We start from the raw sequence: 16,905 nt of genomic DNA, 5'->3' as shown, positions 1-16,905 counted from the left end.
TAGCGAAGTCCGCTCAAGCCCGGGCTGATGACTCAGTGCAGTAGCTCTCAGATCTCGTCCTCCACGCCTTCACTGTTTCCGCTATCACCACCGTCCCCGTAGCCCGTGCTGTCCTCGCCGCCCTCGCTCTCCTCGCTACCCTCTGCTTCCTCCCCAGACGGGCTTCCCTCGCTATCCTCGCTATTCTCCCGATGCTCGGCCTCCTCCCTATCATCCGCCATCCAGTCCGTCAACAACTCCCATGCGCGATCTCCTACTTCCAGCCCTCTTCCCGTCCAGTCCGCCAGGCCTAGACCTTCGGCCGCCAACATTTCTTCGATGATCTCGAGAGGTACAGTTTCGCCATCGTACTCGGAGAAGTGCTGCCACTCCGGCTGCTCCAGCTCGACATAACGCCAGTCCACCGCACCGGCATGATCAACCCAAACGGCCTCACTCTCATAGTCCCGCCAATCTGCCGAGTCGATGCGGCCGTCGGCGAGATAAAGTCGAGCGTGAAGTACTTCCTTCTCGCCGTTCCGCAGGGAGCGTATGACGCCGACTGTGCGATTGTCGTGTGGCTCAGGAGCATCGACAGAGGCGAAAAGGTCCGCATTTGCATCCTCCGTCAGTATATGGCGTGATCGGATGGTATGGAGAGCAGGGCAGCCTCGTAGTCCGTGGGCGAAAAGGGGAGGCATCTCTTCCGTGTATATATCGGCCCATCCGGTGACGGAACCGGCCTGGTCCGTGACATCCTCCTTGAAGTACAAGAAGTGAGTGCGCTTGCGATAAGGTGCCCACTCAAAGCGGTTGAGTGCAAGGACCTGCAGCTTCGGGCACGGAGGAATTTCGCGCTGGAACCGAGAGGGCATTAGCATGTTCAATTACACATTAGGTGTCCTGACTCACAATCTCGGCCCAATTGAAATCATCATAGATAAGCTGCTCAAGCTCAGGGAAACCAGCAGTCCCGGAGAGGCTGACTGGCACTCTTTGCTGCGAGCGGCCATAGTGACGGCCAACATCCCATCGTAATTCACGAAGTTTGGGGAGTGCCCAGGCAGGCGAGAAGAGAGCGTCAAGATAGCCACCGGGAGACCATCCGCCGGTTGGTTTGTGTTCGTATGGGACCGCGAGCCGCTCGAGCCGCGAACAGCGCCGAAGGAGAACCAGCGCCGGGTGATCGGCTGCATCCTCCATGACCCATTGATCCCCGGCATTCCTGTATCCCTGCGACGTGTACCTCCGTTCTCCACTGGTTCCTCCGATCATCTTGTAGCATCGCCGGTCGAGATGCAATCGCACCGTCCGTAGATTACTGTCCCGCGCCATGTCCGGGAAGGCAGGCTGATCCGAAGTGGGGACGAGCACATTGGTGTCGAGGTGAGCGTCGAGCGACGGAAGATTAGGGGATGAACCAGAGAGGGTGTAGAGGATTTCCGCATACTGGATGGAGCCGGGACCGAGGTAGACGTGAGTGAGCATAGGGAGGGAGAGGTGCGCGCTCAGCAGCTGGTATTCCAGGATCTGATCCTGGCCCGAGCTTTCGTCCTATATCCGCCAATGGTCTGCTCTGCGTACGACTACCGGCGCCTGGACGAAGACGAGCGAGCGAAGCCGAGGCGCGACCTTTTGAAGGATTCCGAGCTCCCCTTGAGCCACCTTGGGTCTGGGCCCCAGCTTGAGACGGCGTACCAGCTCCCATCGCCCTCCTTCCGCCGTCGCGCGCCCGCAGACCACATCTACCTTCTTCCGCAGCCCTGCTTGATGAGTTCGGTCAGAGGCGATAGCGTGTTCCCGATGATGCAGATAATTGCGATCCAGAGCGAGATGGTGCAGCCACAAATCTGGGGGATCGTCCTCATGATAGGGCAGGGGTGTCTCCCCGATGTGCGGACTGATCGAGAGATCGACGTCCGTCCGTAAGCGGGTCCGAGCGGGGAATGTAAGGGAGGGAGCGACTCTGGCGAGGGAGAGAGCGGTACGCTTATCGACGAGGAGGGAGATGAGCACGAGTAGCTCTTCTGGAAGGGATGTGAGGGTTCTTTTGGAAGGGGACCTAAGCGTTTCCGTCTGCGCGTCAGCCGAGTCCGGTTGATCTCTGCCCGCCGCAATCCCGCCGTCCACGAGGTTGGCTGTACCTCCAGGATGAATTTGGGAAGGGGTATAGTCTCGGTGGCCAGGACAAGTGATTGATGGGTACTGGACATACTTGATTCGTGGGCTGAAGGAGAGGCGTCCCGCCCTCCTTCTTGCTGCGAGTAATCATCGTGCTTTCGTCGCTGCGTGACGGGGATGTTAAAGCGTGAACCGAGAGGTCGGCCGGCTGGACAACATATGCTCGTAGTTGACAGTTCGACGAAGCAGGATCACAAGCGGCATTGTGGTCTCACAAGCTGGTCTGAGATTAAACTTCCCAAAGAGGAAGAAAGTCAGATTGACGCGACGCGTCGCTGATCGATGATCTCTCCTGTGCAGCTGGACAGCTATGACCGAAAACCACATGCTTAACTCAGCCCAAATACTATGTCCATGTGCCTGGCCTGACGTCGTGCCCCTCATCACACCCCTCCACTCCTTAGTACAGCTGCATCTGCAACCTGCCAGCAAGCGGAAATGTGATTTACGGCATGTCGCTCCACATTCCTCCATCTAGGTTTGAGCTTCATCATGCATCGCATCCGCCTCCACGCTGTTACAGCTCGTTGTTTTGCGCTCACACGTCCGTCTTCCTCTCCGTTCCTCTTGCAATGTGCTCTTGGGATGACCCGCCTCTTCTCCATACGCAAATCTCCAGGACGATAGATGATGTGCCATCGACCATCAGTGCACCAGATCTGGATCCGCGTGATGCTCGTTCGCCCGCGCGCTTGCCCGTCGAGAAGTGAAACACAGCTGTGTGTGCCTTTGGAGAAGGGGGTGCCTTTGTCTGTAAGCGACGTGGAGCAAGCGACATCCTTCAGCGATTGATCTACACTTCTCTCATCTATCTCTCTCGCCACTTCTCATCTCACAATCATCGGCTCAGTTGCAGCTCACGAAAACTCTATTCCACTGAAAGGGGGAAACCGAAAATCGCGCTCGATTACCAGAGGATCAATCCCGCTCGAACCTCACTTTGCTTGACGACCAGTCGCGTGGCGGACAGCTTGTAAATCTTCGACGAGCTCGTCGACAGGCACAGCGGGGACAGTGATCGCAGGCGCAGGCCACGAGAGGCAGGCATCTCCCGAGGACTTGTTATTCTGTATCTCCACAGGACACACAGGTGGACAGGATGAACATCACTGTATGCTCGTCCCGCCCGACATCAAGGTTCCGAAAGCTGATAGCTTGTAGATAGATGACTTCAGTCCTCGACTGCAGTTCTTCTCGACCGCGCCAAATGGGAATCGGACATGGGTGCGCAGCGAGAGTAAGCCCATCCAGCACCTGTCCGCCGTACCAAGTTGACTGACCGCTCAGCTGCCGACCCAGCAGTGGCTTACTGCTACCGGAACAGCTTTACCGCTACTGTCGGAGAGGTACGTTATGCTGGATATGGCTGGGGATGGATGAGGCGTCGGAGCTGGAGGAGGCTGACGTACAGGGCGATCGAATGGTGTTCACCTTCAATGGATCGGCGGTATGGGTCTACGGTACGAACTGGTTCAATCATGGTGCTTTCTCAGGTACGCTCCCTTTCGGTGTACTCTCCCAGGTCTCTTCGCTGATGACTCAGCTCGGATCGATAATAAGGACCCGGTCGTCAAGACGGGCACATCGGATGATCGGATCTTCCAGAAGATCTTGCATTACGAGGGCGATTTGGATGTGAACAAGGAGCATACCCTCGTGAGTCCTCCCGCATCACACTGTGATCTGCTTGTCAGAGCTGACTTGTCGCAGACGCTGACAAATCTACCGAGCGCATCGCAAGGCAAGACCGGTACCGACTTCTACCTCGACATTGACTATATCGTCGTTCAGCAGCCCATGTGAGTTGTGCGGGCTCTTGATCTGCGCTTTAGGTCCTGTGCTGACAGCGTACAGTGCCAAGAGAATCTATACTACCGAGCTCGACGACTTCTCGCCCCTCATCCAGTACTCGGGCCCACCTGCTTGGGACGCCCGCTTCCCGACTGCGCCGGTACATCACAATCTCACGCTACATGCGACGAGTACAGCTGGGAGTACGGCGACTCTGCAGTCAGTCCATCTATGTCTGATATGATGATGCTAAGGGAGCGAGCTGACAGTCCAGATTCAATGGGTCTTCGGTAGAGGTGTTTGGCAGTTTGAACGCGGACAATGGCAATTACTCGGCGATTATCGATGGGGTCAGGAAGGGGACGTTCAACGGGACGTGGTCTGAGCTTCTGCCGGATACATCCTGTACGTAGCTCCTCCCTTTGGCCGAAGCGGCTGTGAAGCTAACGCTATGCAGTGTTCGGTGTCTCCGGTCTATCAGATGGTCCGCACACCCTCGTGTTGACCAACATCCCCTCTGGCGCTTCCGCTGGCCGTCGGAACTTCAACATCGACCGCATCGTCTTCAACTCCACTGTCGACCCCTCCGGCCGAGGTGGCTCGGCGCCACCATCCTCCTCATCCGGCGGACAAGACGATTCCAAATCCACCACGCCCATAGCCGCCATAGCTGGCGGCGTCGCCGGCGGTGTCGTGGCGCTCGCGATCATTGGCGGTCTCGTCTGGTGGTTCCTTCGTCGGAAGCGGAATATGCGGGAAGGCGGTCTGGGCAAGGCGGCGCAGATCGACCTGACGGGGGATGAGGTCAAACCTTTCCGGAACGAGGGAGGGGTATCGCCCCTGGAAGGCGTCTACAGCGATGAGCAGTCGAGTTACATTCTGGTCCCCGCAGCAACGGCGTCACGTGACTCTATGGGTGGACTGGACAATCGGAATCTACCTCGGCTCAACATCCCCGCTCCTCCCGGATCAGACGCGACGTCCTACCCTCCCTCAACAGTCGGCAGGTCAGCCGGTCCAGCCACCGAGACGCCAATCCGGCCAGGGTTCTATCCCGAGCAGAATCCCTTCGCCAGCGGCGCCAGCACCACCTCCCTGCCCTACGTCACCACATCCACTCTCGGCTCCACCTTTAGTCCCACCCGTTCCGACAACCTCTCTCCCTCCGACAGCCGTTCAGTCTATAACCCCAATCTACCGCCAATCAGCTCGCGTACGCTTAGCGATATCAGCGCTGTCGGCATCCCGCATGCTGATGGTCTTCCGTCCGCAGTTCAACGCACGAGCCCCACCAACACCTCCAGCGCATCGAGCACGGCTTATCCTCGGGACTTCAAGTCACCCGAGGCGGCTTCGCTGGTCGAAACTCTTAGACAAGGCGTCATCGGCGAGACGCGGGAAGGTGTCGCAGGGGATATGGCGGGAAGCCCAGGCAGAGGTAGAAGAGAAGCTGAGGCGGACTTGCTCACCTCGTCTTGGAGGTATGATCAATTGCCGCCGCCGTATAATAGTGCTCGACCGGAGAGTCAGTCTTAGTGCAGTTCTTTCATTCATGTTTAGCAAGGGATGAGTGTCGGCTGGGACATGTACGAGTAGATAGTAGACGGTCAGGTATTCTAGATCAGCGACAAGTCATCTTTTCGGGTCCGGCAGACTGCTCGTAGTCACCGTCAATCATATCTGCGCGATTTTGCACCCCCTCAGCCTCGCAAGCAGTACTGTACCACTTTGGTTGCACCTGCTCGTAATTAGCAAGCTCTTCCTCCCCTGCTCATCGCTGCGTATCTGTTTGAGCGGCTGCCTCTCGCCGTCTTATCGTTGAGATCTCTGTCCGCGCTTGGGGGATACCCGAAATTGCCGAACCGGAAGCCTCGTTCGACTCAAAAAGTGGGAAAAAAGCTGTCCGCTCCCATCTTTCTCTTTGCCATCTCCTCTGCATCTTGATTCCCTATCTTGGATTCCATCTGAGTCTCCTCCCATCTCCACATTGCCCTTCGTCCGCGCAAGTCAAGATGCCCAAGATGTCAGACGTGAGTGATCAGTTCCCAAGATTGCCTTCGGAGGCTCCGTCTCAACAGGGTCCAAGCTCACCTCGCAGCCCATGGCAGGCTTGGTATTCCCTGTTGGCAGAGAGCGCCTCGTCCCGTTTGACGCGGACGACCACGAGAAACATGAGGCGGTCAAGCGAGCACAGATGGGTCAAGGTATCACCCACGGAGACCACGGTGAGCTGTCATCAAGTGCCGGTCGGAGATTTGCGCTGATTGGCAGAACCTATCATGAGCTTGTCCGTCGATAGTCAGGCACTCGTAAGTAACATCTCCTCAGTGACACCCGATTCTGCTTTCCAGGCTAGCTCGAGGCTGATAGCGGACAGCCCCGGGTCTCAGAGCGCGTATGCGCAGAGCTCCAGGCATCCTCTGACCATGGGTCGTGCGACAAGGTCGAGCTGCAGCCTAGCTGTGAGTAATCTCCCCTCCGAGAATCACGCTCGAGCTGCACGGCGCTGACTCATCAGCCGTTTTTGACATCAAGGAGATCGCACTGCCTGCAGCCGAGCATACCTACTTCTCCGATGCACACCAGGAGATGATCAGCGGCCCAATGAGTGAGTACCACCTTTCTGGATCCCTGGTCGGCTGCTGTGACCTGTGGCTGACTCAGCTGACCTTACAGCATTCGCTTCGCCTGATCTGGAAGACGGCCGCTACACTCTGGCCGATACAGCCCTTCCTCAAACCGGAGCGAACGGCGCGACCGCACTCGGCATCTACAGCATCGCCGTCGGGTCCAGCTTCCCTCCGTCCGGCTTAGCGCTCGCTCCGCGCGACGGGAGGAGAGACCGGCACTTGGATAGCCGCTTGGCATGACAGCCACGCCATAGTCGGGACCTTGGATGGGAGCCTCCAAATCGCGGTGGTCGTTGTTGGCGCAATTTTCGCTTATAGACGTTCGGAGGCGGTGAGAGAATTCGTGGGAGAGTTGATGGAGGGGCTGAGAGCTTTGCGACGGGGACTGAGGAATTTGCGGGGGTTGGTTTTACGCGGTCTCGCTGCCACAGGTGGAGCGATCGCCCCTCGGTTCGGCCTAGAGATGCGGTTGCGGGCAACGGCCCCTGCCGACGCTGCCTTTTCGTCGACGGCGCAGCCCACCCACGCGGGTGCGAACCCAGGTTCCGGTACCCAAGCTCACGGAGCCGTGCCCGTCGTCCCTGTCGTGCCCGTCGTCCCTGTCGTCCCTGTCGGTCCTGTCGGTCCTGTCGGTCCTGTCGGTCCTGTCGTCCCGGTCGTCCCCGTCGCTCCCGGCGTCTCACTCATCGAAACGGCGCCGGTATTCTCCCTCAACACTACTCCGGATGGATCGACCGCTTTTGACTTGGACCGCTCCGAGGACCCGAAGGGTGCCGCCCTCGCCCCCTGCCCGTCCTCTCCATCCCCAAGCCGACTCGTCCCTGGCGCAAGCGCAGTCAAAACCCCTTCTACTCATCTTCCCGCTTCGAGCGGACTGGCAGTGGGGCAGGCACCGGCCCCTGCCAACGCTACCCTTCCATCGGCGGCGCAGCCCACCCACACAGGTGCCGACCCAGGCCCACTCTCCGACCCGGCCACGGTATCCTCCCTCAACACTCCTCCGGATGGATCGATCGCTTCTGACTCGGACAGCTCCGAGGACCCGGAGGGTGCCGCCCCCTGCCCTTCCTCTCCAATCCCAAGCCAACTCGTCCCCAGCGCGAGCGCGGTCAAAACCCCTTCTACCCATCTTCCCGCGTCGAGCGGACTGGGAGTCTCCCTTGAGATGTCCACTCCGCCCTCTGCGGGCAACGCGGACCGAGCTCGGTCCACAGCGGCGTACAAGGCGGGCGAGGCGGACGAGGCGGACGAGACGGACGAGGGCGAGGGCGAGGCGGAAATCGGGCAGGAGAATTGAGATGCGGACTCGTCGAGCTCTGCACGGGGTGTAGGAGGGCGGGACTGGCTTGGAGGCGAGAGCGACGAAGGGACAGGAGCGGGCGATGGGATGGATTGAGAGTGTGAATAGTGTCTGCTGTGGGGACCAATTTCTGTGGGGACAATTTCTTTAGTTCTTTATCATACTCGTACAGGCCATCAGCTTTCTTGCAAATATTTCAGGATCATGTCGAGGAGATCAAGTCCACTGCTGAGGATCAACGGGATCAGCGCATTGCTATGCTTCGCTAGACAAGGTCAGCCCTTGTTATGACGCAGAATTGGAGTATAAGTAGATCAAAGACTGTTTACTACTGCTGCCAATGCAGAGAAACACCAGCTTGACCCTGCTGGACCCCCATTCGCCCGGTCATCGGATATAGTAAGCGGGAGTCCACGTGGTCTACCCCACTCTCCCCCACTGCGGGGTAATGGAAAAAAAGTCAAAGTTAATCACGCCATTCTTCGCCTTCTTGAGTGCCGAACAGCTTGATCAGCGCAGCTTTGCTTCACACCGAGATGATGACGAGCTCTCTCGGGTGTCTCGGCGACGGAGCCCAGCGGATTCCAGATAGCACATCATGCAGCTTAGCTTCACCGTTAAAAGCTGAGAGAGGATCACGAGGGTCTTGCCATCTCTACTTTACTCACTCCAGCTGATTGAAGCCACATCGCTCCCATTACATCACACCTCGACCCTCTTCTACACACATCAACAATGTCCAACGCACCCCACGGCGGCCAGCTCAAGGATCTTCTCGTGCGAGATGCCCACCTGCATGACCAGCTCAACGAGGAGGCCAGGTCGCTCAAGGACATCTTCTTGACCGAGGTGAGCTGCCTCTCCAGGCTCCAGTCTACACCCGAACTCGGGCTGACATACTCAGCGTCAACTCTGCGATCTTGAGCTCATCATGAACGGTGGTTTCTCCCCTCTTGAGGGATTCATGAACGAGGCCGACTACCTTTCGTACGTTCTGTCGGCGGAGGAGAAGTGTTCTGGAGGAAAAGCTGACAATGCAGGGTCCGTGACACTCTCCGTCTCGCCAAAGTCGACGGCCAGCGCCAAGGCACCCTCTTCCCCATGCCCATTACCCTCGACGTCTCCCAGTCCTCCATCGACGCCCTCTCTATCGCCCCCGGCGCCCGCATCGCCCTCCGTGATCCGCGTGACGAGTCGGCTCTCGCCATCCTTACCGTCTCTGACATCTACTCGCCCGATAAGGCTGCCGAGGCTGAGGCCGTCATGGGCGCGGACGACCCCGCTCACCCCGCCGTCACCTACCTCCGGAACTCGACACACGAATTCTACGTTGGCGGTTCCGTCCAAGCCATCAAGGCGCCTACGCACTACGACTACGTCGCTCTCCGCTACACGCCCGCCGAGCTCCGCGCGCACTTCCAGAAGGTCGCATGGAGGAAGGTTGTCGCGTTCCAGACCAGGAACCCGATGCACCGGGCGCACCGCGAGTTGACGGTTCGCGCGGCGAGGCAGAGGAGGGCGAATGTCCTCATTCACCCGGTAGTGGGTTTGACGAAGCCGGGAGATGTCGACCACTACACTAGGGTCAGGGCGTATCAGGCGTTGATGCCGGGCTACCCAGAGGGGATGGCGCATCTCGCGCTCTTGCCCCTCGCTATGAGGATGGCGGGGCCAAGGGAGGCGCTCTGGCACGCGATTATCCGCAAGAACTTCGGCGCGACCCACTTTGTGAGTACAGCATACTTTTCCTGTTGGTGAAGCTGACAGCCAGATTGTCGGTCGTGACCACGCCGGACCCGGGAAGAACTCGCAGGGCAAGGACTTCTACGGCCCTTACGACGCGCAGGAGCTCGTCGCTCAGTACAAGGACGAGCTGCATATCGAGATGGTCCCCTTCCAGGCCATGACCTACCTCCCGGGCACGGACGAGTATCAGCCGGTGGACGAGGTGGCCAAGGGGACACCTACGGCGGACATTAGCGGGACTGAGCTCCGCAAGCGGCTCAGGACTGGTGCTGTGAGTCTGTCGAGGTTGAGAATCGGATTGCAGTGCTGACGACCAGGCCATCCCCGACTGGTTCTCCTACACTGGCGTCGTCAAGGTCCTGCGCGAATCCTACCCTCCTCGTCCCAAGCAGGGCTTCACCATCCTCCTTACCGGCCTCCACAACTCTGGTAAAGACACCATCGCCCGCGCTCTCCAGGTCACTCTGCAGCAACAAGGCCAGCGGTCCGTCTCCCTCCTCCTCGGCGAAGAGCTCAGGCACGACCTCTCTACCGAGATCGAGGTCCACCCCACTCCCGAAGAGAAGCACGTCAATCTCCTCCGGATCGGGTTTGTCGCTTCGGAACTCACCAAGGCCGGCGCTGCCGTCATTGCCGCCCCGACCGCGCCGTACACCCGCTCTCGCAAGGCCATGCGCGAGCAGATTGCGGGCCAGGGAGGCAACTTCTTCTTGGTGCACGTGGCGACGCCGCTCGAGTGGTGTGAGAAGGTCGACAGGCGCGGGCTGTACAAGCGCGCGAGGAACGGCGAGATTAAGGGCTTGACGGGTGTGGATGAGAAGTACGAGGAGCCCACGGACGCGGATCTGGTTTGTGATCTCAGGGAGGATACTGTACCGGAGATCGTCCACTGTAAGTCTATCTTGTATCATCGTTGGGACAGGGCTGACGATCAGCTATCATCATGATTCTCGAGGCGCAGAGCTTGCTGTAAGCGGGGTGTCTGTGGACGGCGTGCGATGAGTGATTTGTAGACCCTCTAGATTCCCCTTGCTATATGCACTTTGCCTAGTCTTCGGATTCTTTCTCTTCCAGGCAATCTCAGCTCTTATCACTGTCACTAACCATGTACAGTACAGTTGTACAGCTGCTTCATCCCCTCTTGTATCGAACTATGTAGCAGGTGCCACTTCCGCTTTGATCGGCTCCGCCTGAATTTGCCACCCAACTCTCTCCGTGCGTCAGATCCACAACGACCGGCCTCCATCTTTTGCCTTCACCCCTTCACTCACATCCTCCATAGCTTCACCTTCCCAATCACTTCGTCTTCCGCCTAGCAAATTTGCTAGCTAGGCATATAAGAGGTCCGCCACTTCCTCATATCACCCTCGCATCGCCCATATCGCAGCTAAAATGCGTTCCGCTACGTTCAAACGAGCGGTCTCGATCCCCCACCTCCCTGCCCCCCGGACACTGAGCACCTCCCTACCCCGCTTCGCTGCTGCTGCTGCTGCTGCCGCTGCTCCCGCCGCCGCCGCTGCGCCAAAAGGGGCCGCAGTCCCCGCCCGGCCGTACACCCGCAAAGTACCCACCGCCGCCCCTTCCCTTCGGCCTGTCCGGGCATCCGCCGCTGCCCCATCTCGGGCCGCAACAACTCGCGCTCCTGCTCCTGCTCCTATGGCCGCCGCACCTGCACCAGTAGTAGACGCATCCTTCGATCTCTTCGATGGGGTAGAAGATGACTATTCTCTTCCGGACGTGTCGGCCGGTATAGATGACTATGCAGCCCTCGCCCCTCCCCCTTCTTCCCCTGCCGTCGTACGCCGTGCCCGTACATCTGCACCAGCACCAGCACCATCAGCGGAACAGCCTACTCCGTCCCCTCCACTCTCCGCCCTCCCCGTCGGTCCCTCCACACTCCCGATCGTAGCATCTCGACAGCCGGACATTATGGGCGAAGCGCCCGCAGGTGGGATCATGGGCGAAGGGGAGCAAGATTGGAGTACGAGCTATGCGGGGCTGGGGCAACGGCCGTTCCCTAAAGAAGTGGGGGACGCGCTGTTGAAGGGGTTGGATCCGAAGGATGTGGAGGTGAAGCCTGGTACGTCTAGATTTGTCGAATGACACCGGGTCTGGGTAGACTTGGGAACTGGACTGGAGAAGGGGATGTGCTGATCCGATAGATGGGCTGCTATACCTTCCTGAGATCAAGTATAGGCGGACATTGAACATGGCGTTTGGGCCAGGCGGATGGGGTTTGGCGCCGAGAGGAGAAACGAATGTCGGTCCGAGGATCGTCAGCAGGGAATGGGGATTGATTGCGCTGGGACGGTAGGTCTTTCTGTCTGCCTCCTGATTTCTGACGTCTGCTTCAGGTAGTCTGACCTGTACGATGATAGTCACGCGTGCGGAGATTAAGCTGATCATCAAGACTCGTCTCTGTTGCCCGAGGCGAACAAGAGTACTTTGATCCTTCAGGCATCCCGACCGCTACCGAGGCGTGCAAGAGTAACGCTCTGATGCGGTGCTGCAAAGACTTGGGGATTGCGAGCGAATTATGGTGAGCTAGCAGCCGCTGTTGGGTGTGGAGGCAGAGCGATAGCTGACAGGACAGGGACCCCAGATTCATTCGCGAGTTCAAGGCCAAGTACTGCGTCGAGGTGTTCACGGAGCATATGGTCAATAGGCGGAAGTGAGTTTTTGGACTGCGAGCGTGGCTTGGCAATAGCTGATGCCTCAAGGAAGAAGATGTGGAGGAAGAAGGACGCAAAGTTCGACTATCCGTACAAGGAGGGATAGGGGGATCTTGATCTTGCACTGGGGCTGGACTTGGGTTAGGGTCACCATCTCGGCGCTTGTATCGACCATAGAATATACAACACACTATCTGCTCAGCCCAATCTATGTACATACAGCCCTTCACGCCCTTCACGCAAGAAACCCTCCTTTGACCTATGTCACCGCCCTCATCTCCTCCTTGACCTTGGCCAATTCCTTCTCCTGCGCAATCAACTTCACCCTCCAATTATCCATCTCCTCCACTATCCGTATCCTCGCCTCGTTCAGCCGATTCCATTCCCCCTTCTCCATCTCCTGCGAGAACTCGAGCGGTACATCCGCCGATCCCGCCTCTCCCGGAATTCCCTCCTTCGCCAGCGCCGCCAAACCCGTCACCGCCTCGCCTGACGTTGAGGCCGCCGTGGGCTCCCGACTGTGACTGGGCGTCGGTCCGAGCGTCCTGCTTCCTCCGTCTACAGCGAGGGGACCGCCATTGACGCTCTTGCGCCCCTTCTTGCCTTTCCGGATATCAAACTCTTCTCGCTGGTCCCGGGCGCGCCGGTTTCGCGGGGGAAGGGCGGACGGGGGATGCTCGTTGAGCAGGGAAAGGAATGCGGCGGAGGGGTCGGAAAAGACGAGTTCGTCGTATTGCCATGAATGGACGGGGTAGCGCGCCGCGATGGAGATAGGGGTGGTAGCGGCGACGACTGTCGCCTGGAGGGGTGTGGAGGGGTCTTCCGTTATGGGTGCGACGGAAGGTGGGGGAACAGAGGGAGAGGGGTCGACGACCATACCGTCCCCGTCCCCGGCGGCAGGAGCGGGGACGGCGCTTTCCGGCTCGTTGATGGTAGGTATTGACGGTACGGAACCCGCCGGGAGTGGTGATGGTGTCGGAGCCGCCGCTTCGGAGGGTCCAGCCTCGCTCGGTTGCGTTTCTGGAGCTGGGGGAGCGACGACGGGCGAAGCTTCGATGGGTGGACCCCAGTGATGTAGCTTGATGGGGTGTGCGAGGTTCATAGGCTTCTCGCCTGATTCGGGGACGAATTGGACCCGGATAGTGACGGTGAATTCACCCCATCCTGTCTCTGTGACCTTGAAGGGCGGCTTGTCGAAGACTGTGTGTCAGCTAGAAGCCTCATGGGTCCGACACGACCTGCTAGCTCACCTCGCGCGGGGTTCGTATACGTTTCATGTAACCTAAACGTGACCTTCTTGATCAAGTAGCTCAAATCATCCGCCCCGCCTGGAAGGTAGTCCATGTCCGTCTCAGGCGGCGCGACATTGGATGAAGGGGGTATCTCTGGCGGTGGGGATGTGGCAGACGTGAGGAAGACGGTCCATCTGTGGGTGTCTGATGGTTAGCTCGAGCTGTAATTGAGGGTGACAAGGGGAACGTACGGCCCGCTGGAGCTAATTCTTTTTCTTGCTCTGTGAGTAGTCGAGCGTGTGAGCCGTATATGATGGGTCTGTATACTTGTAGTCCGCGTATTCTCTCATTAGCAGCCATCGTAGATAGAGGTCAAGTATCAAAGTCACGAAGCTCTGCAGGCTCTGGACCATGGAGTCGCGTCAACATGGAAATGCCACGTCATGTGTGTAATCCGGCTAGCGAGATCCAGATGACGTACCGCACCTTCCCTGCCTGCTTGCCCCTTCCCCGCTGAGCCCCTATCTATAGCTATCGTCTATACATCCCACTCATACAAACATACTGTACACTCGCCCAAGATGTCGCACGCAGGCAACTACATCAAATCAGGCATGGCCTTCCTCAACAAGCTCGAGGAAGGCAAGCCCCATACTTCCGTCACAGACTGGATCGAGGTGCTCTCGGGGGATAGATACGATGAGCTCAGTCTGGATGGCATCCCCGAGCTCGTGGAGAGTGTCAATATCCAGGGAGCTATCGGAACACAGGTCAGCTACCTTCTTAGGACTGACCTAGACCGATATAGAAGGAAAAGTCAGCTGATTACCCCAGGAAGCATCTAGGGCGATCCGCAAGAAGCTCAAGTACGGAAACGTCCACCGTCAGATCCGCGCCCTTGTGCTTCTTCGAGCACTGACCGAGAACGCCTCGAAAGGTTTCCAGCTCAACTGGGCCAACCCGCAGATCGTCGAAAGGCTCAAGGAGATGGCTACTGATGTGAGTCGGGGCTAAGAGAATGACGAGGGTATTGCGCTGACGTGCAGACCCTGCTCGACCCGAAAGTCAAGAAGAGGCTTATGCTCGTCTTTCACGCTTGGTCTATCCAGTATGCGGTGTGTCAACTGTTCTGGAAGGGCAGATTGGCATGAGCTGATCATCAGGGCGAGAGTCGGATGGCGCATATCCAGCGGATGTATGGCCAGTACAGCGGTCAGCCTGTCCGAAGGGTAAGCTCGCCGTGACCCAAGTGGATGATCCTAGCTGACTCAGTAGGGCTCAGTGGCACCCGTCTCCAACACCTCTTCCGGATACGCCTCCACTCCCGCCTCGCCCACCTCGGCCGCCCCTCGCTCCCGGCACGCCTTTGGCGACATTGACGATATCTACGGCCACAAGTGGGAGCCATCCGCTGGCGCCCGCGCGGGCGGAAACAACTACTCGGACCTCGCAGCCGCCAAGGCGGACGCTGAGGCGCGTCGGGCAGCCCGAGACCGCCAGATTCTCATTGAGCAGCGGGAGGCTGAGCTCGAGCGCCGCGAGCGCGAGATGAAGCGCAAGGCCGACATGGCTGCTTTGGAGATGCGGCGGCAGAAGGACGCGGCGGAAGAGGCGGAGCGAAGGCGGGTCATGAAGGAGAACCAGAAGAAGGGGGGTCCGGCGGCCAAGCCGAAGCCGAAGCCCAAGTTCGACCTGCAAAAGGAGAAGCCGAACATCATGGTCAGCGTGGCGACGGCGCTGCAGGCCGCTAATAACTTGGTCAACTCGATGAGGGTGAGCTACTACAATCACGTATAACAGATGATTACAAGCTGATCCCGTAGCACCTGAATCGAGAGCACGAGAACTTGGTCGAGAGCCCTCGAGTCCAGGACAATCTCGACAAGGCAAAGGCTGCCCGCCGTACTGTCATCCGATATGTCCAGGTTGTGAACGACGAGGAGCTCGTCGGTACGCTGCTTGAGGCGAACGAGCGGGTCGTCGAGGCTATCCAGATGTACGACAAGGTATGTTCGCACTTCCCCCTTGCACTAAGGCTGCGCTGATCGTCAGCTCTCCAAGCCCGCCGCGCTCGACTCTGACTCGGAGAACGAAAGCGACGGCAAGAAGGCCAACGCCGAGAAGGAGATGGACGCCCTCACCCGCCGTATGGAGGCACAGCGGCTCGAAGCTCTGCGTGGAAACGAGATGCAAAAGATGCAAGAGAGGCAGAAGCGCGAGTCGGCGCGCGAGCAGCAGAGGCGCGAGAAGGGCAAGCCGACCCGGTATGAGCAGGCGTACGGGAGTGGGGGTGGGTCGGGGTACGGCAAGGATCTGGCCGATCTGGACTTTGGGTCGGGAGGCGGGAGTGGCGGTGGAGGTGGAGGTGGCAAGGGGCTGCCGAGGCCGCTCAGCCCCGATTCGGACAGGGGGAGTTATGGTGGCGGGTGAGTTGACCAAGCCAACTGGTGATCGGGAGCGCAGCTGATCCAAGCAGGAACCTCTCGGACTTCTCAGACAGCAATGTTGACTATGACTCCTCGGACGAGGAATACCGCCGGTCCACCCAGTCCAGGCGCCAGTCGCATGTCCCCTCGAGCAGCCGCTCGCAGTCTCGCCGACAGAGCATGTCTCAGCCGCAGCAGCAGCCGCAGAGGCGTGCGGCGCCTGCTCAGCCGCAGCAGTACAAGAGTTTGTTGGATGACGATCCGTTTGCGGACGACGGGGAGACGCCGGTGCAGGAGAACAAGAGGATGCAGTGTGAGTTGAACCTTGCGGATGAGAATCACGAGTTCGGGTGGTAGCTGACCAGATAGGGGCGGAGATCTAGTATGTCTGGCTGGAGAAACGAGGTTAGTGAGGGCATACGGTGTGGTCCTGGGTTGTTTTGGTACTCTGGGCGATGACGGGAACGGACGGCTGGGCCAGGGCAGGAAGGAGGGAGGGCAAAGAGCGAGAAGAAGCTATTGTACACGAGCCAAGACGAATGGTGTCGACTTGGATGATGGGTAATCAGTAACCAGCGGTAATGAAAATGTTGGCCATGCAGCGCTCTTGATCCCTAGGCGCGTCACAAGAGTCACTTCGATCGGTGGAAGAACGACCAAAGTTGAGGCCTGGAATCCGCCTTTACTACTTGATCCGCTTGATTGTATGAGTGAGAAGGCGGACTCATAGAAAGCCTTCCCTATAGGTCGCCATCACGGACGGCTGGACGATTGTGCCAACTTTGTGCACTACATGCACTGACAGCATACAAGTAGATCGAGACACTATGCAGAGTGACAATTGCAGTGAGTTCACTCGGAGGATCAACCTTGCCGAATGCTAGCGGGTGCTTGCCAAATAGTAGGACCATTCATTGTACTAGCTCAGATGTCGACATTACCATCATG

At 58.5% G+C, this 16,905-nt stretch overlaps 7 protein-coding genes across 7 annotated transcripts; 5 read left to right on the top strand and 2 right to left on the bottom strand.

Moving 5' to 3' along the window:
• Nucleotides 1-47: 47 nt before the first annotated feature.
• Nucleotides 48-2,251, bottom strand: MKK02DRAFT_38701 (uncharacterized protein; the record flags this gene model as incomplete). Its single annotated transcript, XM_053090236.1, has 4 exons — nucleotides 48-836; nucleotides 892-1,515; nucleotides 1,564-2,055; nucleotides 2,195-2,251. 4 exons carry the CDS (start codon nucleotides 2,249-2,251, stop codon nucleotides 48-50), a joined length of 1,962 nt encoding a protein of 653 aa, XP_052943806.1.
• A 1,008-nt stretch (nucleotides 2,252-3,259) lies between these two features.
• Nucleotides 3,260-5,487, top strand: MKK02DRAFT_38700 (uncharacterized protein; the record flags this gene model as incomplete). The annotated part of the gene is made up of 9 exons (XM_053090235.1): nucleotides 3,260-3,271; nucleotides 3,322-3,397; nucleotides 3,448-3,506; nucleotides 3,572-3,653; nucleotides 3,704-3,816; nucleotides 3,871-3,959; nucleotides 4,015-4,170; nucleotides 4,226-4,356; nucleotides 4,409-5,487. The coding sequence occupies 9 exons, from the start codon at nucleotides 3,260-3,262 to the stop codon at nucleotides 5,485-5,487; spliced, it is 1,797 nt and encodes a 598-aa protein (XP_052943805.1).
• A 485-nt stretch (nucleotides 5,488-5,972) lies between these two features.
• MKK02DRAFT_38699 (uncharacterized protein) lies at nucleotides 5,973-7,878 on the top strand (the record flags this gene model as incomplete). The annotated part of the gene is made up of 7 exons (XM_053090234.1): nucleotides 5,973-5,981; nucleotides 6,050-6,176; nucleotides 6,223-6,260; nucleotides 6,329-6,413; nucleotides 6,470-6,559; nucleotides 6,628-6,754; nucleotides 6,825-7,878. The coding sequence occupies 7 exons, from the start codon at nucleotides 5,973-5,975 to the stop codon at nucleotides 7,876-7,878; spliced, it is 1,530 nt and encodes a 509-aa protein (XP_052943804.1).
• A 738-nt stretch (nucleotides 7,879-8,616) lies between these two features.
• Nucleotides 8,617-10,600, top strand: MKK02DRAFT_17648 (putative phosphoadenosine-phosphosulfate synthase bifunctional enzyme; the record flags this gene model as incomplete). Its single annotated transcript, XM_053085818.1, has 6 exons — nucleotides 8,617-8,730; nucleotides 8,786-8,868; nucleotides 8,922-9,609; nucleotides 9,653-9,898; nucleotides 9,945-10,518; nucleotides 10,563-10,600. 6 exons carry the CDS (start codon nucleotides 8,617-8,619, stop codon nucleotides 10,598-10,600), a joined length of 1,743 nt encoding a protein of 580 aa, XP_052943803.1.
• Nucleotides 10,601-11,019: 419 nt separating this feature from the next.
• MKK02DRAFT_38697 (putative mitochondrial genome maintenance protein) lies at nucleotides 11,020-12,405 on the top strand (the record flags this gene model as incomplete). Its single annotated transcript, XM_053090233.1, has 5 exons — nucleotides 11,020-11,707; nucleotides 11,790-11,937; nucleotides 12,038-12,166; nucleotides 12,221-12,298; nucleotides 12,348-12,405. The coding sequence occupies 5 exons, from the start codon at nucleotides 11,020-11,022 to the stop codon at nucleotides 12,403-12,405; spliced, it is 1,101 nt and encodes a 366-aa protein (XP_052943802.1).
• Nucleotides 12,406-12,558: 153 nt separating this feature from the next.
• MKK02DRAFT_38696 (uncharacterized protein) lies at nucleotides 12,559-13,891 on the bottom strand (the record flags this gene model as incomplete). Its single annotated transcript, XM_053090232.1, has 3 exons — nucleotides 12,559-13,499; nucleotides 13,550-13,735; nucleotides 13,783-13,891. The coding sequence occupies 3 exons, from the start codon at nucleotides 13,889-13,891 to the stop codon at nucleotides 12,559-12,561; spliced, it is 1,236 nt and encodes a 411-aa protein (XP_052943801.1).
• Nucleotides 13,892-14,112: 221 nt separating this feature from the next.
• MKK02DRAFT_28743 (uncharacterized protein) lies at nucleotides 14,113-16,340 on the top strand (the record flags this gene model as incomplete). Its single annotated transcript, XM_053087638.1, has 9 exons — nucleotides 14,113-14,301; nucleotides 14,366-14,530; nucleotides 14,578-14,646; nucleotides 14,695-14,760; nucleotides 14,807-15,304; nucleotides 15,355-15,537; nucleotides 15,584-15,957; nucleotides 16,008-16,270; nucleotides 16,327-16,340. The coding sequence occupies 9 exons, from the start codon at nucleotides 14,113-14,115 to the stop codon at nucleotides 16,338-16,340; spliced, it is 1,821 nt and encodes a 606-aa protein (XP_052943800.1).
• Between the last annotated feature and the right edge of the window lie 565 nt (nucleotides 16,341-16,905).

This window comes from Dioszegia hungarica (genome assembly GCF_025882075.1).
Source record: "Dioszegia hungarica strain PDD-24b-2 chromosome Unknown MKK02contig_16, whole genome shotgun sequence".
NCBI classification, from domain to species: domain Eukaryota; kingdom Fungi; phylum Basidiomycota; class Tremellomycetes; order Tremellales; family Bulleribasidiaceae; genus Dioszegia; species Dioszegia hungarica.
Note: the sequence above shows the minus strand (reverse complement) of the source record. Positions and strands in the feature narration are given on the sequence as shown.